This window comes from Microplitis mediator, chromosome 8 (genome assembly GCF_029852145.1).
Source record: "Microplitis mediator isolate UGA2020A chromosome 8, iyMicMedi2.1, whole genome shotgun sequence".
In the NCBI taxonomy this organism is placed as follows: Eukaryota; Metazoa; Arthropoda; class Insecta; order Hymenoptera; family Braconidae; genus Microplitis; species Microplitis mediator.
Genome location: NC_079976.1, coordinates 22,839,450 through 22,864,397, shown reverse-complemented (window position 1 = coordinate 22,864,397; position 24,948 = coordinate 22,839,450). Strand labels below are relative to the sequence as shown.

The window sequence follows — 24,948 nt, the reverse complement described above, 5'->3', positions numbered from 1 at the left end:
CAAAATTGATAAATTATTTAATGTTTTAAATTCCTAATATTAAGTATTTATTAGAGTGATACATCGAAACATTTTTTTTACCCTTCGTCCCACGCTATGAGCGCAGCGTTGCAATTTTTATTAGAAAGATTATCTAAGAGGAAAATAAATTTCCTAGTATTCTGAAATTTTATGAGTTCTTTTACTATACTTTTTAGTATCAACAAATAAATGATAATTATTTTTACGAAATTTTACACATGAAAAAAATAATTTTTTTTGTTAAAAAACCTGAGAAATTTGAAGAACCCGTTAAATTTGATCGGATTTTCTTTGCAGTGTTGCCAGACACCACCAGCAACTCATTTTTAGCTCATCCCAGTGCGGAAAGTACCACGGGCCCAAGCTTGGCCCAGACTTGGCCCAACTTTGTAGAACCTTGGGCCAGGCTTGTAAGCCAGTCTTGGCCCAGCTTTGGTAGAAGCCTGGAATGATAATCTCGGGCCAAGCCTGGTTGCCAGACCTGGCCCATGCTTGGTTACCAGACCTGGCCCAGGCTTCCAGGAAACGAATAAATTTAATTAAAAAAAATGTATTATTATTAACCTCGTAGAATTCATGATCATTAACGTTTTAATTATATCAGGAAGGTAAATGATGTGGAAAAAACTCGGTGGAAATTCTGCTGGACTCTGGGCGCGAACTGCCGTCCTTCTGATTACTGGGTCCGAACGGTAGCTACTGGACGAACCTACTAACGTTGAACTGGTACATTTATATGATCTACTTATGTAAACCATGGGTATATCCAAACTTGGGTAATCCTACCTTGGCCCAAGCCTGGCTTGCCATTGGATGGCCAAGGCTAGGTTACCCAGTCTTGGCCCAAGCCTGGGCCAATATAGGTGTGCCAAAGTTAGGTTCCCCAGTGCTGGGCCAAGTAGGGGCCCGTTGTTCAACTCTGGCAGCTCCTGTATGGGATTTAATTTATCTCTTTCTATAATATTTTTATTTAATACAAAATTTTTATTTTAGTAAAAAAATTAAAATTGTCTAGTCGTTTCTTGTGTGGTTCTTCAGATATCTATAGATTTTTACATTATGTCACTGTAGATTTCATTCGCATTTATGATGATCAGGGAACTTTCAATTGAAAATTAAAAATATATAACCATAGTTTAATTGTTAATAATAACAATTTTAGAATGTAAACTGCATCATACAAAGAGAAATAATATTATTTTAATTATAATAAGTACACTGAGAAAAAATTTTTCATTGGACAATTACCCGTATGAAAAAGCAATATATAAGCTTCAGTATAATTCAAAATATATGATAAATTATATGGAATTATAAGAAGTCATATATGGAGCCATATACAAAATTTTGCCAAAATATTATATGATTTTATAATTTGCAACATATATATCGGTAATATATTTTTTTTACATGCTAACTTATAAATATTGCTTATAATATTTTATAATATACTTTAAGTTATATTATAAGATGTATGATTTCATTATATGACTGACATATAATATTTATACATGTAAATATATAATTATATAAATATATGTTCACATATATTTGTATAAATGTATGTAAATATATATTTATATAGATATATGTTTATATATATTTGCACAAATATAAAACTAGAAACTTCAAGCTATAAAATGTTTTTTTTTAAATCTCGATACGATTATTTTTCATGAAGTTACAGTCTTGCAAAAATCACTAAAATTTCTAAAATTTTTTTGTTCCTTTAATTTTTGGTATGAGTATATGTTTTAAATTATTTATATATAATAATATCGAAATTATTATAATATTGAAATTATAAGTTTATATATAAAACGAGAATATAATTTGAGATGTAATATCATATGTATACAATTACATATATTATAAATTACATGAATTATAATCATATTGAAATTATAAATTAATTTATAAGATGAAACATATATTTTACGTTATAAATTAATATATAAAGCGAACATATAATTTTTGATACAATATCACATGTATATAATCACATATATTATAAATGATATGGATTATTACAATATTAAACGTATAAATTATTATATATGATGAATCATATATTAATCAATATTAATAATTTTGCCGCCATATATGTTCATTTATTTACCATATATTTTGTTATATATTATCGACAGTATATGGCTTTTTCATACGGGTAAATTGGTTTTGTTGAATTCTATTAAACTTAAATTTATTTGGGACAACTAAATTCTATTACGTCAATATAATCTATTTTGTCATTTTTAACAAATGATTTAATAGACTCTATTTGGTTGACATAAATATTTCTCTCTCTAAAATAATAAAATTATATGGTAGAATTAAGAAAATATTTATTTAATGGACAGTTATTCAATGGAGTCGCATCGCTTCACTACTTTACGAAACTGTAATAAATACGGATATGAGTTTAATTTTTCAACTGCTCTTTTTCCGTGTAGATAAGGATAGATTTTATTTTTTAATTTATATAAAAGTGGGATGTTAAAAAGGAGGAAAATTCCAAAACTTGAGAACTAATTAAAAATATTATTATCAACATTAAAGTGTTGTATAGCAAAATCATGACAAACAAATAATTATCATTGGAAATGTCGAAGGTCACTATTTTCAACATATAAAAGTTAGCGATCCGCAGATCGATTACACGAAAGCTTACAGAATTTCGAGAACAACGATCGGTAATAAATTATAATTGCTTATATATTTTTAATTATAACTTTTATACTATTGAACTTATGAAAAAAAAGTCAAATATTTTTTATAGAAAATTTTGTGCTCTATAAATTAATTACAGTACTTTTTTATCATATCTTCGATAGTTTTGCAGCAATATTAAATCAAATAATTATTCTTTTTACAGCTCAAGATATAAAATCAAAAAAATGTCGAAAATAATTTTATTATTATCAATTTTCGTATTGATTGGTCTCTATGCTGGTGCAGATGCAGAATGTGGACAATATCACGTGAGTAATTACCATAACACAGTGAGAAAATCTAAGCAATGAATGGTCCTGCGGGCCAACCCCAAAAACTTCCCACTGGAATATATACCTATACGGAAAAATGTATATCGGAGAATATATGCCGGCAAAATAGGATATACATACGAAAATACTAAGGATATAACTCGTATATACTATTGTGCCGGGATATATATTTTTCATGATACCAGCATCGGAATTTGAAGTTTCAGTGTCTCTACACGGAGAAAATTTTATGGTAAAAGTTGCCATCAAGTTATAGTACAATTTCTAAACTGAATTATATGATTGATAATATCATTTAAATTATTAAATAAACAATCTGAATGGTAGTGTCTACCATCTGTATGGTAAAGTTTACAATTATTTATGATAACCAGAAATTATAACTGTTATTATCTAAAATAATTACTACTATTATAAAAAATCGTAATTCTTAATAACCTGATGGTAATGGTTACTATCAGCCAAAATAATGATGACCATCGAAGCTAATAAAAAATTAAAATATAAACGTTATAGTCAGACGCTTGTCTATGTGTAATTTGATTAACTGGGGAAGTGATTAATTTCACACACACACACACACACACACACACACACACACACACACACACACACACTCACACACACACACACACACACACACACACACACACACACACACACACACACACACACACACACACACACACACACACACACACACACACACGCATACATATATCTACGCATGTGCACATGCACGCACACATGTACATAAATACGGGGTCGCACACTTGCCCGCACACTTATCCCCACACCTGCACACATGCGCACACTTACCTCCACATACGCGCATCCATGCGCACACTTGCCCGCACACGTGTGCGCACGCGCATCCATGTGCACACTTACCGCCACACCTGCACACATGTGCACACTTACCCCCACACCTGCACACATGGACACACTTACCCTCACACCTGCACACATGCGCACACTTACCCGCACACACATGCACACGGTTGCGCACACACCCGCGCGACCACATGTACACACACGTGCACACATATACTCTCGCACGTACACATGCACACACACGCATTAGCACACTCATGCACACACTCACGCGAGCACACACACATTCTTAGTTAAGAATTTTTACAACTTTGAATGGTAAGTGTTACCATCTTCTATTGTAACAATTATAATTTTCAACAATTACAATTACTATTTTCTATAGTTACCGTTACCATCATCAATTGTAACTGTTATCATTTTTAATAGTAGAACTAATCATTTTACCGGTGATAAAATGTTATTATCATTTAAGATGGTTAAAATTACAAATTTTGTATTGTAAATAGTACTATTAAATTTTCTCTGTGTATATACAGCTCTTCAAAAAACGCTAATTTCAAGCCGATGATGCAAACAACTAGTAGCGAATTTGTAATTTAAAAATACCTTCACACATCGGGCAGAAACATGCGTGTTTCTTCCTAGGGAAAGAAACACAATTGTTTCTGCCCGGTGTCAGTTATATATAACCCGGGAAAAAATGATCATACCTGTCCATGCCTGTTCATGTCTGTTCATGTCTGAAGCGTTGAATACACTCAGGCCTGATCATGCCTGTTCATACCTGTCCATGCCTGTTCATGCCTGTTCATGTCTGAAGCGTTAAATACGCTCAGGCCTGATCATACCTGTCCATGCCTGGTCATATATGTTCATGTCTGTTCATGGCTGTTCATGTCTGCTCATAGATCTAAAATTTTTTTGACCAAGAATCTATCACGTATAAGATTTTTATTACTTGAAGTTCATACGAAACTTACTTTTCAACTAAATCTCTTAGGTCAGTGGGTAGCGAGTTACACTTTCGAGCGCAAGGTCCACGGTTCATATCCTGCACACGCCCGAATTTTTTATTTTTTTTATTTTTATAGCAATAATTATATACATGTATAATTGAATATAGTTATACATAATTATATATAATTATATAGGGCCATTTTTTATATATAATTTTTTTACCCGGATGGGCATGAACAGACATGAACATACCTGATCAGACCTGAACATGCCTGATCAGGCCTGGTCAGGCATGGTCATTTTTCATGTCTGATCAGGTCTGATCATTTTTTCCCGGGAATGTTCATTTGCAGCCTTATCACTCTCATTTGTTAACTCGTCACTTCAGTTTACTCATTTAATTTTTTAAGTGCTAGTTTTAACTAACCAAATAAAATTAATAAAAAATGAGTGAAAATAATATTTTTGTCTCATTTACTATTCAATAAGTGACTGTAAAATGACAGATTTTTCATTCTCTAACAGTTCTCCGCATCATCGGCTTGGAATTAATTTATTTGTTAATGGCTGCTGACACTGAATCTTTAAGTTCCGATGCAGGTAATCATGAAAAATATAGTATGTGACTTAGGGTAAAATACGATTTCATCCCTTGTCACACAATATACTATTTCATGCGGAGAATATTCATTTCGCTGAAAAAAAGTAATTTTTGTCCGACGATATCTGCGGAACAAAACAACCGATTTGCACGTGCCTGCTTTGTGACATTCATTAGAGCATGTTAAGACTTAAATCGAATAAAACTCACACAGAAAAAACAGTTAACTTGGTTCAAGAAAAATATTGTCTTCCGAATTTTCTTCCTTGATTTAATAAAAGTAAAACACTTGATTCAAAAACTTTTTTTTTGGTTCAAGACAGAAAATTCTCTTGCTCCAAAAAAATTTATTTTTGAAGCGAAATTGAAAATTTCTTGGTTTAAGAAAAAAAATTCTTGGCTAAAGAAAGTCATCTCTTACCAAAAAATCGGTTACATGACTAAAAATAACTAATTCAAAATATCTGACGACAAAAGATCTAATGACAAAATATTTTAATCAACGATCATCGTTTTTGGTTTTAGATCAGGTTTTAATTCTATTATGGTACAAGATATTTTTGGATTAGATCTAATTTCTTAGATATTTTGACGTTAGATATTTGGGGTCAAATATTTAGTCGTGACACCAAAATATCAACGTTTTGAACGAAAAAAAGTTTAACTTCGGCCCAAAAACTTTTTCTTGCTCCAAGAAAAAAATTTCTTACTCCAAAAAATCAGTTTTGAACAAAAAAAAGTTAACTCGGGCTAAGAAAGAATTTCTTGGCCCAACAAAAAAATTTTCTTGCTCCAAAAAATAACATGCTTAAGTTAAAATAAAAGTTGATTGGGCCAAGAAAAAAAAATTTCTTGCTTCAAAAGTTTGCTTCTTCAATAAAGACTTAAATTTTTTTCAGTCAAAAATGTATTCTCTCTCCAACGGGTTGACGTGTTAATTCCTTTTTTTTTAAATCTGAAACGTAATTTTTTTTTTTTTTTCCGAGGAAAATTATTCAAGACTTGAATTTCAAGTAAACTTTACTATTAAATATTAAAGTCATGATGTATTATAGGATATACTATAGTACAATTCAACAGGGTACCTGTAATTCTGTCAAATGACAGAAGAGTACTCGACCGAAACCGTAATAAAATTTGGAATATAACACTTCTGAAATAAATGTCTTACCAGGGACACTACATGTCGTAGGCGTGATCTTGTGGCGAGCACCGAACTACTCCCGCTGCTGCTGTCTAGCACCGGTGACTTTCCCCTTCTCCATATCGATCTTTTCTCCCAAGAAATTTTTTCCCTTGGCTTAAGCAACTTTTGTTTTCTTTGTCGGAGAATACAAAAATACTTGCGTAAAAAGAATAGTACTTGTTCCGAGAAATTTTATTTTCTTTAACTAAAAAAATGCAATATTGCTACGAAAAAATAATGTACCTTGCTCCAAAAAAAAAATATCTCTTACTTTAAGAAATATAAACTCTTGAAACAAGTGAAAATTTTTTGATTTAAGCGTAAAAATATGTTGACGTGAGAAAAAAAATTTTTATTCAAGATAAAACTTTGAAGATAGTTGTTTACTTGGGACAAGTAAATTTTTATTTTCCGAATCGATCAAAAAAAATTCTTGAATTAAGAAGATTTTCCTTGATTCAAGTTAACTGTTTTTTCGGTGCAGAAACAAATCGAAGAAATTTTTGTTAATTTTTATATTTCGTAGACTTGTAAAGTACTCAACCGATCGACTTCGAAATATGATCCAATTTAAGTCTTGGTGAACAGTTTCGATTGTCAACATAAACGTACGATTCAGTTGATTCGTTCCAAAGGTATTGTCGGACAAATTATAAAGCTTTAAAGTACCGTGACGATTCAAATTTCAACTTTATCGTTTCACAGCTGAGAACTGGTGTTTCTAGAGATTTTTATTTCCTATAAGTACGTCGCTTGACGATTGATAAACAACAATTTTTTGTGTATACTTTTCGATAAACAACAATGATTTCTACTGAAAAATAAAAAATCATTAAAATATATTTTTTTTTTTAGTGCCATCCATCAAAAGGTATTCAATGTTGTACTGAAACAGATTTATGTAGTTCATTTTCGCGTGAAGGTCAGTGCATAACTCGTGAGGCACGAATGGCTCAAACCATTCCATTTGGAAAATAATTATAACAATACAGTGAAAATTTAAAGATGTATTTTTCCAATTAATAAAACTTTCAATACAAAAAAAATTTTTAATTGCTCTGATAGCCAAGTTGGCGAGAAATTGGCGTGAAACTTATATACAGCCGCAAATTCAGACCTGTTTAAATTGTATTTTTTTCTAACAATTCTCAAAAAACTAAGTGGTCAAGAGAGAGTCTGCTCTATAAAATACTATATGATTTGGACGTCTGGTTTGACTGTAAATAGTGGAGTTTTGTCCCATTTTAACAGGATTACGTTCAAACCAGGCGTCGAATAATAATAACAATTTAAATAATAATAATTATTTTTCTCGTATCATGCCGAGGGATGCAGGTTCGAACCCTACTAGGAACAGGATTTTTTTTTAATAATAATAATAATAATAATAATAATAATAATGATATTATTATTATTATTATTTCTTTTTTTTTGTTAAATGCTCAGGGGGTTATCTCCGGTAGTCCGACTCTACCGAGAGCCTCACTTGAGCGCCAAATTGTTCCTAAAGAATTTGTATAAACTCTTGTTTACAATATCATTTATTTTTATACTGATTAACCAATTCTGCAATAAACGTTTTATTATACCTGTATTAATATAAAAACATACCGATAGTAAATTTTCGACAGGAATCGCAAATACATTTTCAGTTACAATGAATTCATATAAGTGTGATAGTTACCCGACTAGAAATTTTTAGGTGCGACCACTTGGGCCCCCGTTGGGATTCCCAATTGGGGCCGTACATAGGGATGTCACGCAAAGACCTATTGGGCCCCAATGGGGAAATCCCACTTGTGTCCCAATAGGGAAATCCCACTTGTGCCCCAATAGGGAAATCCCACTTGTACCCCAATGGGGAAATCCCCAAGAAATCCCACTAAGGCATCCCTGTTAGAAAAAATATTAAAATGCAAAAAAAGAAAGATAACTGTAATTAAATCCGAATTTTAATTTAATGTATTAGGAGCATTATTTAGAAGGAGTGTACATGATTTAAATTAATGAAAAAATCCCGGCGACTGTTGGGCTCGAACCTGCATCCTTCCGATTTGAAGTCTTTGATGTTATCCACTGCGCTGACCCACGTATGTGATCGCGTGAGTGTAAATAGTATATTTGTTATGATACCAAAGAATAACAGACGATAAAACCAAAAAATGGTATTCGGAGTGTATAGAAGAGTTTTCAGCTGCCGTTAAAAAAAATATTTTTATTTTAAACGGCTAAAATGGGATACCCCCTAAAAAAGGTGAAAATTTTTTTTTTATTTTAACGTCGGGATTTCCCAATCAGGCCCCACACAGGGCCCAATGGAGAAAAATTACAATATTTTTTTAAAGTTTACGTTGGGATTTCCGACTTGGGTCCCACACAGAACCCAATTGGGAAAAATTACAATATTTTTTTAAAGTTTACGTTGGGATTTCCCACTTCGGCCCCACACAGAACCCAATTGGGAAAAATTACAATAATTTGTTTATTTTCACGTTGGGTTGTCCCACTTAGGTCCCGCTCAGGCCCCAATTGGGAAATATCGACCATAAATTATTTTATTTTTGTTTGGGATTTCCCGATTGGGTTCTGATTGGGCCCTCATGGGGATTTCCCTCTTGGGAATTCCCCATTGGGACCCAATTGGGGCCAGATACATACAGTGGGCATTCCCACAGTAATTTCTAGTCAGGTTGGAGAAGTCTGACAGGCTCTTTGAAAGTTTTTGTTTGCAGAAGAGTTATTATTGCAAAATGATGGCCAAGGCACTTACAATTACTAATTTTTTGACAATCGTATATTTTATCAATAATTTTTATAAAAGAATGAAGAAGACCAAAACGTATTCCATTCCAGTATTTAAATGCTACATAAGAAGAATTATTTTTTAATGTTTCTTTATAATTTTTTGATATAAACAATATACCATTTAATAATAATCGAAAATATTCTAAACCATAAACACCTTGAATAATTATTGCTATCATTAATTATATGTTACTAATTATAAGTATTTTTTAAATTTGCGTTGTAACCGTCTAATTTTGTTTTATTCTGACTTTAATGTAACTTTTTAACTTCCCGCTAAGAAAATTGTAAATTTTCAAAAATTCGGGAAGTTATTGGTTTCGGTCCGATTTACGAAAATCGAATTTCCATCAGATGTCGACGTTTTGAGGTCCTAGGAAGCTATTCTGACTAATTTCAAGATGATGTCCGAGTGTATGTATGTATGTATGTACGTACGTACGTACGTACGTATGTAAATACCTGTATCTTTTGAACGGATGAACCGATTTTGAACTTTAAGGTGCCATTCGACGCGGATTGTCAATATCTTGAAGCCGAGAGAAAATTGAGCTTGATCGGTAGGGCTCGTTCAGAGATATTCCAAAAATAAAGTTTTTTCAAAAATGTTTTTTTTGGATAACTTTTAATGTGCTCGATGGATTCATTCCAAAATAGACTGGGCTCTAGAGCTTTATAAGCCGCGTCGAATGCCACCTCAACCATCAAAATCGGTTCATTCGTTCAAGAGAAACCGTTGTCGAAAGAATTAAAAAAAAAAATTTTTTTTATTTTTCCTGAAATATCTCAAAAACGACTCGATAAATCGAATCCAAAATTTTATCAGCTTTAGAACTTGACAAAACGCGTCGATTGCCGCCTCAACCATCAAAATCGGTTAATTCGTTCGCGAGATATCGTGGGAGAAAGAAATGCTAAAAAATGGTTTTTTACAAAACAATGGCATACAAAAGTATTTGCGAGCTCGTAGAGCTCGAAAATGTATTCACAATAGTGTTTTCGAGCTCAACGAGCTCGAAAACAGCGGGAAGTTTTGGGGCTGGCCCGCAGGGTCAACTGACAGACCGATTTTTTTAACTTAAATCTAAGTAAAATATATTAAAATCGACGCAATTCTGACTTGAATGTGACTTTTTTTGTCTTAAATCTAAAGGAAATAGAGTCGAACTGATCCAGTTTTGACTTAAACGTGACTTATTTTGTCTTAAATCGATCCTAACTAAGCCAGAAAACGTCAAATCTAAGTCAAGTGTTATGGAAATTTAACACCGACTAAAAAAATTAACTTAGTTGAATTTGAAGGATTTTGACTTAAATTTTAAGTCATAATTAAGATTTATTTTCGACCCGGGTAACGATCAAAAATGTAGTTTTAACTAATTTTAGAATAAAATTTATAATTATAAAATCTGTTTACTATCGAGAGCTAGACAATATCGAGTTTGATGAAACTGTAATAAATACAGATAAGAGTTTAATTTTTCAACTGCTCTTTTTCCGTGTAGATAAGGATAGATTTTATTTTTTAATTTATATAAAAGTGGGATGTTAGAAAGGAGGAAAATTCCAAAACTTGAGAACTAATCAAAAATATTATTATCAACATTGAAGTGTTATACAGCAAAATCATGACAAACAAATAATTATCATTGGAAATGTCGAAGGTCACTATTTTCAACATATAAAAGTTAGCGATCCGCAGATCGATTACACGAAAGCTTACAGAACTTCGAGAACAACGATCGGTAATAAATTATAACTGCTTGTATATTTTTAATTTTTTATACCATTGAATTTACGAAAAAAAAAGTCAAATATTTTTTATAGAAAATTTTATGCACTATAAATTAATTGGAGTACTTTTTTATCATATCTTCGATAGTTTGGCCGCAATATTAAAATTAAATAATTATTCTTTTTACAGCTCAAGATATAAAATCAAAAAAATGTCGAAAATAATTTTATTATTATCAATTTTCGTATTAATTGGTGTCTATGCTGGTGCAGATGCAGCATGTCAAGAATTTACGGTGAGTAATTATCATACCACAGTGACAAAATCTAAGCAATGAATGGTCCTGTGGGCCAGCCCTAAAACTTCCCACCCAAAACATTATTATATTGGTAAACTGTTCAGCTCATCGAGCTCAAAAAACGGCTGGACGAACATATCCATACGGAACAATATATTTTGGAGAATATATGCCGACAAAATAGCATATAGGGGAAGGGGGGGCAAAAGGGGGTAGGGTAGGCAAAACGGGGTACCCCCAAAATTTAATAAAAAAAAAAATTTTTTACACGGAAAAAAAATTATAGCAGCGGTTCCCATAATTTTGTGAAATTTTTTCCTATACCATCATAGGAATTACGACCATAAATTATGGGAACGGTTCCTATAATTATAGGAATGTTTTCCATAATTATAAGAATAGTTCCTATAATTATGGGAATGATACCCATAACACTATAGGAATGGTTCCTATAATTATAGGAATGGTTCCTATAATTTATAGGAATACTTTCTATAATATTATGGGAATCATTCCTATAATTTATGGGAATGGTTCCTATAATGAAATTGGAATGGTTCGTATACCATTATGGGAATCATTCCCATAATATTATAGGAATAGTTCCCATACTATTATAGGGACCATTCCTATAATATTATGGGAATGGTTCCCATATTATCATGAAAAAATTAATTTAAAGAAGTGTGGTAATCACTTCTACAATACACAGAAATATTATTAAACATAAAAACAAAAATTCAAACATTGATAAAAAAAAATCGTATTTGGCAAAAAAACATTAAAATTTTTAACAAGAATTTTTTGTCAGCACAAAACATTCAAAAAAATTCAAATTTTGGGAAATTTTTACACAATTGTGCAAAAAAAAATTTTATGATATTATAGGGATGGTTCCCATAACATTATGGGAATAGTTCCCATAATATTATAGGAATAGTTCCTATACCAATATGGGAACTATTCCCATGATAGTATGGGAACTATTCTCATACTATTATGGGGATGGTTCCCATATATTGTGGGAACCATCCCTATAGTAGTATAGGTACTATTCCCATACCATTATGGGAACCATTCCCATAATGCATAGCAAATCTTCCCATAATTTTCTTTCCGTGTATTTGAAATGGTTTTTAAACATTCCAAAATCACTTCTGTAAATATAATTAAGCCCCGGGTCAAAAATAAAACTTGATTTATACTTGGTTTACCAAGTCGAAATGTGGAGCCGTTTTTCACAAGAAAAACTCGACTTTTTTTACGGAGGTATGAAATATATTAAGTTTTCGCCTTGGTTTAGACTTAACTGGCTTACTTAGTCACGATTTAAGACGAAAAAGTTGAAATCAAGTCGAAATTTACTTGGTTTAGACTTAGTCGACTTAAATTACAAGTCGAAAAAGTCGGAACTAAGGTGAAATAATTTTTATATATGAAGGCAAAAGTAAGGCGAATGAATGACTTTTTTTCGATTTGGTTTAGCAAGTCAAAAGTAATGTGAATGACTATCGTGCTCAAAGTAAAGACGAATAAGTTGAAACTAAGATCAAAAAAGTTCAAAAAGTTGAAAAAAATTAAATTTAAGTCGAAAAAGTCGAGATCTTATCAAAAATTGTCGGCAAATCGATAACTTCAAAAGAAAATAAGGTGAAGCGAGGCTGAATCAAGTTTTATTTTTGACCCGGGAACACACCCACGATTCATTTCGAATTCTTATATTGCTTTTTGAAAAAGTTATGAATTTTTGAATATTTCGGATAAAAAACATTTGAATGTTGTTACATGATAATTTTCACTAAAAAATCGATTAAAATCGAATTTTTGTGACGATTAATCGATTTCAAGAACCAAAATGAACAAACTCGAAGTGGGAATCGAAAATCGATTCTTCGATAGATCTTTCTATCCCTAGATGTCAGCCGACTTTACCGTAGTCTGAAATCGGCTTGTTTCATCCCTTGTCACACAATATACTATTTCATGCAGGAAATATTCATTTCGCTGAAAAAAAGTAATTTTTGTCCGACGATATCTGCGGAACAAATCAACCGATTTGCACATGCATGCTTTATGACAATCTTAAGAGCATATTGAGACTTAGATCGAATCAAACTCAGAAACTAATCGATCGAGCGATTTACGAGTTATGCAACAAAAATTAAAGAAGAAATTTTTTTTAATTTTTATATTCCGTAGACTTGTAAACTACTCAACCGATCGACTTCAAAATCTGATCCAATTCAAGTCTTGGTGAACCCTTTCGATTGCCACCATGAACGTTAGAATCAGTTGATTCGTTTCAAACATATTGTCGGACAAAGTATTAAACTTTAAAGTACCATGACTTTTTAAATTTCAACTTTATCGTTTCACAGCTAAGGACTGGTTTTTCTAGAGATTTTTATTTCCCATAAGTACGTCGCTTGACAGTTGATAAAATAACAATTTTTTGTGTATACTTTTCGATAAATGACAATAATTTCTACTGAAATATAAATAATCATTAAAATATATTTTTTCGCAGTGCAATCTATCAAAAGGTATCGGCTGTTGTGATGCAACTAGGATATGTAATAGTGATAGGGATGACGGTATATGCATACATATTGCGGGAATGCCATCTCTAACCAATATATTTGGAAAATAATTATAACAATACAGTGAAAATTTAAAGATGTATTTTTCCAATCAATAAAACTCTCAATACAAAAAAAATTTTTAATAGGTTTTCATTTATTGACAATTTAATATCTTTTTTATCAACTTTAGTAGTTATTACTCTAGTAGCAATAGTATTGTGCGAGTTGCTTGAATAGAGTACTTGACCAAATGCTTGATCGAGCATCGATGCAAAAGATATCAAATCTTGTTCAAGAATGGTACTCTAGTGTTTTTGATGAAAGGCGTTTATTTTAATATTAAAACTCTGAATCGGAGTGAATGCGGATTTAAGTGGAATTAAGATCACTACCTGGAGAGAAATTTATATATGGTAACCGTTCCTAGTACGTTTATGAAATATCATCCCATACCGTTATGGTAATGATAACTTGGAATTATGGGATATAGGCCCATACTTTCTGGGAAAAGTTCCCATAAGTATGGGAATAATTCCTATAATTATGGTAACAGTTCCCATTTCGCGTGTGAAAGAATTATGGTAATGATTACCATAATATTATGGTAACCATTACCATAATATTATCGTAATTATTACCATAATATTATGGTAACCAATACCATAATACATGGTAACCATTACCATAATGTATGGTAACCCGGGAAAAAATGATTTTGCCTAATTATATATAAGACACCTTATATATAATTAGATCTAAAAATTGGCCAGGTCTAATTATATATAATTTATATATAATTATATATAGGTTATATATGGTTATATATAATACGTTATATACAATTAGATCTGAAAATTGGCCAGGTCTAATGATATATAATCATATATAAGTTATCTATACTTATATATAATTAGACATGATTATGTATAATACATATATATCATATCGCATCAAAACCAAATCTATTATTGAGCATGTAATTCCTATAAAAGAAAGTGATAGGAGAATGCTGATTAATTATTCCAATGTTAAAATATTAACACAACTCATAAGAGTTGAAAATTATGTATGCAAAAAACCAATCACTTTAAAAACTGTTTGGTAACTGGGTATTATTAACTATACATAAGTTTATTACTTTTTTAACAGACTGAAAAATATAATGCAACGCTTCGTAAATATATTTAAAAATTATAATTTATAGTAAAATTGTTATCATTATTTCTGTAAATATACACCTAAAACTATAATGCATTTAACGAGTATTGATTATTAAATATCAATAAAGACCACAGAGCATCTAATATATTAAATAAGAAAAACTAAATATTAACTATATTCTATAAATAAAATATTAACTTATATATATATATATATATATATATATATATATATATATATATATATATATATATATTTGATTATATATAGATCTAAAGATCTAAAATATAATAAAAATTACTATATATGGGTCTATATAGGTCAGGTCTAATCAGATCTAATCATATATAGACCCATGTATAACTATATATGGGTATATACTATTATATATACTATTATATATATTCCATATACAATCATATATAATTAGGCAAAATCATTTTGTCCCGGGATATAATTAGATCTAATTATATATAAGGCTATATATACTTATATATAGGTCTATATCTAACCATATATATTCTATATATAATCATATATAATTAGGCAAAATCATTTTTTTCCCGGTATAATTAGGTCTCATCTATACTAATATATAAATCTATAGGCTCTGTCTGTACATTGTGTTTTTATTTCGAATTATGCGTCAAATATCATTTTTATGACCTACTAATACTGTATTTACCCTTTTTGGAATTTTTGTCTGTCTGTCTCTCTGTCTGTTTGTACCTTTATAACTGATCAACCACTCATCTGATTGAGATGAAATTTTTTATGCATATACAAGATGCTGTCACTTAGAATATAGGCTACTTTTTAAATTAAATATAAATCAGAATTTGGGTATATAAATTATTTTTCTAAAAGTACAATAAAAAAACAGTTAAATTACAGCCATCAATTGTTTTTATTCCATCAGCGTCAATTGTTTCTATATAACGCATATCAATTGTTTTTTATATTTTTTTTCATAGATTAGATTTTGTTTCATTTATCGATTGTTTCTGTCAATTAAATTGATAGGTTATCCCAATGCCTTATTGAAGAACTAAATAACTTTATTAAACCGTCAAAATAAGAGTGTCTCATCTGACTTATTTGTAACTAAGTAAGAATGTAAATCTATTTAATTTATTACTTGAATTTTTTTAATTTGTTGTATGATATATGGGATTAAAAAGACAAAATAACATATCTTACACAATATGTAAAATAAATGAAGATCATAACCTATAAATAATCATTTATATTATTTATCACCCGTTTTTGTGCACCTTTACTAATATATAAATCTATAGGCTCTGTCTGTACATGGTGTTTTTATTTGGAATTATGTGTCAAATATCATTTTTATGACCTACTCATACATTATCTACCCATTTTGGAATTTTCGTCTGTCTGTCTCTCTGTCGGTTTGTACCTTTATTACTAATTAACCACTTATCTGATTGAGATGAAATTTTTTATACATATACAAGATGCTGTCATTTAAAATATAGGCTACTTTTTGAATCAATTGTTACTCAGGATTCGGGTATTTGAATTATTTTTCTAAAAGTATAAGAAAAAAACAGTTAAATTACAGCCATCAATTGTTTTTATTCCATTAGCGTTAATTGTTTTTTATATTTTTTTTATCGATTAGATTTTGTTTCATTTATCAATTGTTTCTGTCAACTGAATCGTATATCACAGTTTATTAAACAGTCAAAATAAAAGAGTCTAATCTGACTTATTTGTAACTAAGTAAGAATGTAAATCTATTCAATATAGTATCTCTGGAACTACAAGGCTTACGGATTTAAAATTCAGCGTGAACGTTTGTGATGTCATGTAGGTATTCTTCATAAGGGCTTTAATGAAATTTACTCCTAACAGGGTTTGCGTGGGCTTCAAGCGTTAATATGCTTCCGTTTTTCAAATACATACGTTACAGTGTTGAAATTCGGCATGAACGTTTATTATGTCATTTAGGGATCCCTCATGAAACGACTTTAATAAAATCAAAACTCCTAAGAGGGTTCGTGGGGCGTTAAAGGTTAATATGCTTCCGTTCATTGAATGTATATGGTACAGAGCTTAAATTCGGCATGAACGTTAACTTTGTCATGTACACAGAAAAAAAAATTCTCGACTGAAGATAAATATTCTTGATTCAAGAAAATTTTTTTGGAAACCTAAATTTTCTCAGATAAAGTAGAAATCTTCTCCAACCAAGGCAAATTTTTTTTTAACCAAGACAAATTCTCTTGGCTCAAGAAAATCTTGATTTGATTCCCGAAAACATTTGGCTTCCAAAATATTTTCTTAATTTAAGATAACTTTAGTTTCTGTGTAAGTATCTCTCATAAATCGAATTTAATAGATTCAACTCCTAAAGGAGTTTGCGGGAGTGTCAAACGTTAGTGTATTCCCGTTTTTTTAATATATGTGTTACAGAGTTTAAATTAAGTATGACGATTAATTGTATCGTCTACTTATGTACTATACTGAAAAAAAAAATGTTCCCAAGTATAAATACTTCATTTAAAAAAATATTTACTCGGCACTATACAAACAAATCATATTCTTAATCATAGAAAATATGTACTTCAACCGAGTAATATTTTCTTGATTCAAGAATTTCTATACTTATTTTAAGAAAATATACTTGATCGGAGTACATTTTTACTGAGATTAAAAAAATATTCACTCGGTATGATACAAGCATTTATATACTTGAAAAAAGTTTTTTTTCTCAGTGTAAAATGGGTTTCAAAGGTACGATATTAATTTTTTATACACCCTTTAAGTGAATTACTTCAATGAATCTATGTTAAAGAAAAAACAAAAAATAATTACATTTCAATCAAAATATTATAAACTCCGTCTTTTATCCGTGATCTGATAAAGGAGACGCGTATGTTTTCAACTCAAAAAAAAAAAAAAGCAAATAACATTTTCGTCTCATCGTTATGATTGTGGTGTAATTATTTCTAATTGCATTTTGTCATTAGTTCTTTATAGCTTATTACAATAATATCAATACAATTGCCGAGGAAGTCATCGGTCAAAGCCATAGTTATAGAAATATTCTTAATCATGAAATAAAAAAATCATCACTTAACTGTAATTTACGCCCAGCGAAGCGGGCAGGTAACGGCTAGTTATATATAAGGCTATATATATTTATATATAGGTCTATATATAACCTTATATAATTATATATAATACCATGTATAATTATATATATTTCATATATAATCATATACACTAATGCAAAAAATTAAAGGAGCAGAAAAATTTTATAAATTTTTTAGTGATTTTTGGAAGGCTGTAACTTGGTGAAAAAAAATCGTATCGAAAATTTAAAAAAAGCATTTTATAGCTTGAAATCTCTAGTTCAGGTGTATTTTTTTCAAAATTTTTTAAAAGCTCCGATTATTGCGCAAACATGAGAAATACCGCGAGCCAAAAATTTTCTAAATTTTTTTTTTTTTTCCGAAGAGCCCACGGACCGCGGAAAAATTCTTTCAACTAAACGACTGCATACATCGTTTAGCAAATTTATTCAGCTTCAATTTGGTTTTTTTTTTTAACCTCGTAGGACGATTTGTCGCAGAGATATCAGCCTTCAAACAAAAAATGATCCTTTTGGCTTTGATCTTCGATATTTCAGGTACCAATAATCGCACAGAAAGTTAAAGGGCGGCGTTGAAAACTTAAATAAATTCCCTACAAGACCCTGTCATCATTTTTTGAAAAAAAAAATTTTTTTTATTTTTAACATCCATTAGAAGAAAGTACAAAAAAATGACTTTTTTTGGTTTTTTAGTAAATCAACCGCTACTCTGCAAATATCGATAAAAAAAATAATGTTGCCAGGGACTTTTTTAGCTTAATGTACCCCCAAGACCCCTGTAAATTTTTAAATTGATCTATCGAACCGTTTTCTGGGAATCATCGATCAAAGTTTAGCTAAACAATTAAAGGAGCAAGTTTTGTTCCTTTAATTGTGTAATCATAATCAAAATGAAAAAATTTTTTTTTTTCGACTTTTCTCAAATTTTTGCGTTGGTAACTCAGCAAATGCAAGGAAATGACAAAAAAAATGAAAAATTCCCAAAAAATGTCAAAAAAAATCGAAGAAAAAAAAAAAATTAAAACTTGTTTTTTGTGTTCTAAATTTTTTATTTGACATTTTTTGGGAATTTTTCATTTTTTTTGTCATTTCCTTGCATTTGCTGAGTTACCAACGCAAAAATTTGAGAAAAGTCGAAAAAAAAAAATTTTTTCATTTTGATTATGATTACACAATTAAAGGAACAAAACTTGCTCCTTTAATTGTTTAGCTAAACTTTGATCGATGATTCCCAGAAAACGGTTCGATAGATCAATTTAAAAATTTACAGGGGTCTTGGGGGTACATTAAGCTAAAAAAGTCCCTGGCAACATTATTTTTTTTATCGATATTTGCAGAGTAGCGGTTGATTTACTAAAAAACCAAAAAAAGTCATTTTTTTGTACTTTCTTCTAATGGATGTTAAAAATAAAAAAAATTTTTTTTTTCAAAAAATGATGACAGGGTCTTGTAGGGAATTTATTTAAGTTTTCAACGCCGCCCTTTAACTTTCTGTGCGATTATTGGTACCTGAAATATCGAAGATCAAAGCCAAAAGGATCATTTTTTGTTTGAAGGCTGATATCTCTGCGACAAATCGTCCTACGAGGTTAAAAAAAGACCAAATTGAAGCTGAATAAATTTGCTACACGATGTATGCAGTCGTTTAGTTGAAAGAATTTTTCCGCGGTCCGTGGGCTCTTCGGAAAAAAAAAAAAAATTTAGAAAATTTTTGGCTCGCGGTATTTCTCATGTTTGCGCAATAATCGGAGCTTTTAAAAAATTTTGAAAAAAATACACCTGAACTAGAGATTTCAAGCTATAAAATGCTTTTTTTAAATTTTCGATACGATTTTTTTTCACCAAGTTACAGCCTTCCAAAAATCACTAAAAAATTTATAAAATTTTTCTGCTCCTTTAATTTTTTGCATTAGTGTATAATTATATATAATTAGGCAAAATCATTTTTTCCCGGGAACCATTACTATATATTATGGTAATGGTTTCCATAATATTATGGTAACGATTACTGTGATATTATGGTGATAGTTACCATATATTATGGTAATGGTTACCATATATATGGTAATCGTTACCATAATGTTATAGTAATGGTTACCATAATGATGTAGTAATGGTTACCATAATATTATGGTAACGATTACTATAATATTATGGTAATGGTTGCCATGTATTATAATAACCATTACCATAATATATGATAACTATTACCTTACTATTATAGTAACGATTACCATACTATTTTAGTAACAATAACCATAATGTTATGGTAACGATTACGATAGTAGTGCACATATATTTCGCAATCTTTAAAAAATTTAATTATTTATTTATAAAAACTTTCCGTATTCTCTCTGTGCTTTTTGAGGGCGATTTAATGCGGTCGACAGATGTCGTTTTCGTCGCGCACCCTGCCAATAGTATCGGGTGGGAGACAGCGTAGCTCGTAGTGGGAGTCAAGATTGAGGGGAAGTTCCGAGAAAATGGAATCCGAGTTAATGGAGTTCGACTGTATTAACATTAAATATATTAAATTTATGTAGAGAAGGAAATACATACCACTTATTTACACGTGGTGGACATGAAAGTTTACATGCACATCTATGCCGTTTGCGTTTCTACCAATTATTTGCAAAGCTTCTTTTCGGCCAAAACATGTTTCCCTATTTAGAAAATCTCATAGAATCCAATAGATTCTCATAAATTCCCATAGAGATTTCATAAGAATTAATGAGTTCTATGAGAAGTGCTGTAGTTAAGTATAGGGCCTTATACATACAGCAGGGTTGGTTCACAACGATGGCTCTGAACCTGGACCCTAGCAAGCCATAGTTTGGATCACGCAGTAAAACTAAATATAGTTGAGTCTGCAAAATAATGGGCCTTTCTCCCACTACTTAGCTCAGTAATGACTTAATTGTAGAAAAATGGTGGGAGAAAAGCCCATTCTTTTGCAGACTCAACTATATCTAGTTCTTCTTCGACGTTCGACCTCGTGTTTCTTTGGAAAAAATAATTAAGGAAAAGTTGTGTTAGTTTAAAAAGTGTCGAGTTTTAAAATGCCTCTAAAAAAAATCGAACAAAGCGTTCATAAATCATATCATAGATGGGTACTTGAAAATATGAGTGAAATATTCGCAAAAGTAGATCCGTACAAGTCCTATTTTCCAAATTGTCCTGTTCAGAAGACTCACTACTTTTCTACAGAAGTTCAAGGTCATGCCGTTGACTGGGACGTCACATTGAATTTTTGTAATAATAAATTGAAGAGTGGATTCATGATAGATTTCGACGCTGTTAAAAAATTGGAACCTAAGAATCATGTCACCTGTAATATTTACCTGGTCGACGCCGACGAAAATAAATTTTTCCTTGGACGAAAGAACCGGAAATTTAATTTCACGCATCCTTTTTTTGGTACAATGCGTCCAAGCACTTTATGTTTATGTCCCGAGTTACCAAACACCATAGATAAACTACTTCCAAATGATACCATGACACTGCACATCGAACTCATAACTTACTTGGATGATGATCCTATATTTCCTTCCGAGTACATGAATTATATCCATTATCCAGATCCCAGTTTATCAGATGATTTCTCGGAGTTATATAAAGTTCAAGATGACCGTGATGTTATGATTTATGTACAGGGTGTTATATTTCCAGTCCATAAAAGAGTATTGAAAGCACGGTGTCCTAAATTATATGAAATGGTTGATCATCATCAACAAACGTCTGATGGCAATGATAACCAAGTAGCTCTTACGGACATAGAGCCAGAGATATTTAAAAGAGTTTTAGAATTTATGTACACTCGGAAAGTTGAGGACTTGGATGATCATGCAGAAGATTTGCTAGAAGCTGCTTTGAACTATGAATTAAGAAGACTGAAAAATTTGTGTGAATTCTCCCTCATGGAGCACTATCTTACCCTCGAAAATTCTGAAGAGGTTAAAAAATTGGCTATGAGTTTTGGTGCCAGACAATTATTAAGAAACGCCGATTTCATGCAACGAAATGAATACAATGGAAAAGAGGTCTATTAAGGTCGTTCAAAAAATGGTATACTTTTTTTTCTTTAGTTATACTGTAATTTATATTTGTTTAAAATATTCGAAATTTTTAATTTCAATAATTAAATCACTTTTTTTTTTCTTTTTTTTTTTTAGACATTCTGGAGAAATTAAGTTTATTGCAGACTAGCCCATGCAGGAACTGCCAGAGTTGAACGAAGGGGCCCTCCTTGGCTCAGCACTGGGGAACCTAGCTTTGGCACGTCGATATTGGCCCATTCTTGGGTCAAGAATGGTTACTCAATCATGGCCATTCCAATCATTTCCCGAGCCTGGGTTAAGACTAGGTTCCCCTGCCTTGATCATCCAATGGCAAGCCAGATTTGGGCCAAGGTAGGATTGTCCAAGTTCGGCTACACCTATAGTTCCCCATCGTTGGGCCAGAATTGGTTAACCCACGTTTTTTATTAATTATTCAATTAACTCATTATTATGGTTTTTTAAATTAATAATTATTTATTTTTGAATTAAAATAAGTTTTAATTAATAAATATTATAATATTGCGATTAAAATTATTTACAACTAATAATTGATATATTTTTTAGTTCGTTGTTATTTGCAATCAACAACCGTAATTTTATAATTTTAGTTATAAAAACTAATTTAAGTAAGAAATAACTCATGAATTTTTATAATAAATGTTATTTTTAATATTGGTGGTAGAGCAAGACAATTCAACTGGGTTCTTGATAAATAATCAATTAAATTTAATAAATTTTATTTTTTAAAATTATGTAATTATAATAAAAATAATACGAAATTATTATTTTTTTTCTTAATCGAAAATATTTATTTAATTGCTCTTTATATTTCATAAAACCAAGTGGTTGTAGTAAAATGAATAAGTACAACATATAAAAGTTTCAGTTCAACATTAGTAGGTTCGTCCAGTAGCTACCGTTCAAACCTAGCGATCAGAAGGACGGCAGTTCGCGGCCAGAGCCCAGCAGAATTTTCACCGCATTTTTTCACGTCATTTATCTCACTTAAATAGTTTAAACGTTAATGATCACAAACTCTATTAGGATAATAATAATAAAATTTTTTTTAAATTAAATTTCTTTGTTTTGTCGATGCATGGGCCAAGTCTGGCAAGCAAGCATGGGCCAACCTTGGCAATGATGCCTGGGCCAATGGTAACAACCAAGCCTGGCACCCTGTTATCATCCCAGACTTTTGCCAAAGCTGGGCCAAAGCAGGTTTACAAGCATGGGCCAGAGATCGACAGCATTGCGCCAAGCGTGGTCCATATCTGGCCCCGTCGTATTTTCCTGTATGGGCTAGATGGTCTTTGCATCACTAGATAGCAATCCATTTATTCATCGCAGCAAAATTTTTCTTCATAAAATTTAATATTTTCCAAACAAATTTGTTTTTTTGTGCTCAAAGTCAAGTTGCATTTTTCCACTTTCGTTAAAACTTTCAATAAAAACTTGGATTTACTTACTTCCAATTTATAATCTAAATTTTTATTTAATATGTTCAAAAAGTTTTCTTTGTAATTTTTCATTAAACAGGAAGTTGTAAAAATATACGAAAGTCGACCTGTATTTAAATCATTTATTTTACCTAATAATCTCGGCTGAATTTTTATTATTATAATCTGGAAATTTTAATGATAGGGTAAGAGCGCACCAGTACCCAGCCCCAAACCAGTAGCCAGCCACTTGATGTTAAATTATATCTACATGGGGCATTCCATGCCAAATCACCGAGGTTTTGACCCGACTCCCTTCGATTTCGCTGAAACTTTTTTATTGTTTTTTATCCTGCCAAAGACATTTTTCTGAATTTTTTCAGATTTTTTTACCCAACCCAAGAAAGTTACGAATTTTTGAAAAAAACCGCTCTTTTTTTTTTTAAATTGCTATAACTTTCTCAAAAATTAATCGTTCAGCACTTTTTTTTTCAAAATTTGTGTTTTTAAATGTAGTTTTCAGAAAAAAATACAAAAAATGTTTCGAAAGTCACGATATATGAAATATTTCAGTTTTTTCAATAAAACCGTTATTTTTTTGAAGCTCGACACCTTCGATTCTCAATTTTTTTGTCTCAAAAAAAACTTCAACCAAGACAGTATTTAACCCCGCTATTCCCATTTTGTGCCGACTTTCCTTTATATTTTTTTTTTTCGATTGAAAATACAGAAATTTATAAATTTGGCTTATTTTTTATGACTTCGCGCTGAAGTTTTTTTGGAATGTTTTTAAAAGATCAGAAGTTGAATAAAATTAGACAAAAACGACCGTAAAGTGTATTAGGGGCAAGGATTGATTTTTTCGGAAGAAAATTCCCAATTTTTAAATATAGTGAAACCTAACCCGGGAAAAAATCAGCATGCATGATCATGCCTGAGCAGGCTTAAATCTCATGCATGATCAGGCCTGAATTTTGGCCAGACATGAACAGGCATGATTTTGCCTGAGCAGTCATGATCATGCATGATTCTGCCTGAGAAGTCATGATCGTGCCCAGTCATGCATGATCAGACCTGGATTTTGGCCAGACATGATCATGCATGACCAGACATGATCATGCATGACCATACATTATCATGCATGA

The 24,948-nt window shown here is 31.0% G+C and overlaps 1 protein-coding gene and 2 long non-coding RNA genes across 3 annotated transcripts; all 3 read left to right on the top strand.

Moving 5' to 3' along the window:
* Positions 1-2,672: 2,672 nt before the first annotated feature.
* LOC130673168 (uncharacterized) lies at positions 2,673-7,698 on the top strand. The gene is made up of 3 exons (XR_008990845.1): positions 2,673-2,714; positions 2,897-3,002; positions 7,463-7,698. It is a non-coding gene; the product is annotated as an uncharacterized LOC130673168 (long non-coding RNA).
* Positions 7,699-11,103: 3,405 nt separating this feature from the next.
* On the top strand, positions 11,104-14,163 carry LOC130673138 (uncharacterized). Its single transcript, XR_008990837.1, has 3 exons — positions 11,104-11,157; positions 11,337-11,442; positions 13,973-14,163. It is a non-coding gene; the product is annotated as an uncharacterized LOC130673138 (long non-coding RNA).
* Positions 14,164-21,309: 7,146 nt separating this feature from the next.
* Positions 21,310-22,776, top strand: LOC130673234 (speckle-type POZ protein B-like). Its single transcript, XM_057478191.1, has 2 exons — positions 21,310-22,374; positions 22,482-22,776. Exon 1 carries the CDS (start codon positions 21,369-21,371, stop codon positions 22,356-22,358), a length of 990 nt encoding a protein of 329 aa, XP_057334174.1. The 5' UTR covers positions 21,310-21,368; the 3' UTR covers positions 22,359-22,374; positions 22,482-22,776.
* The last annotated feature ends 2,172 nt before the right edge of the window (positions 22,777-24,948 follow it).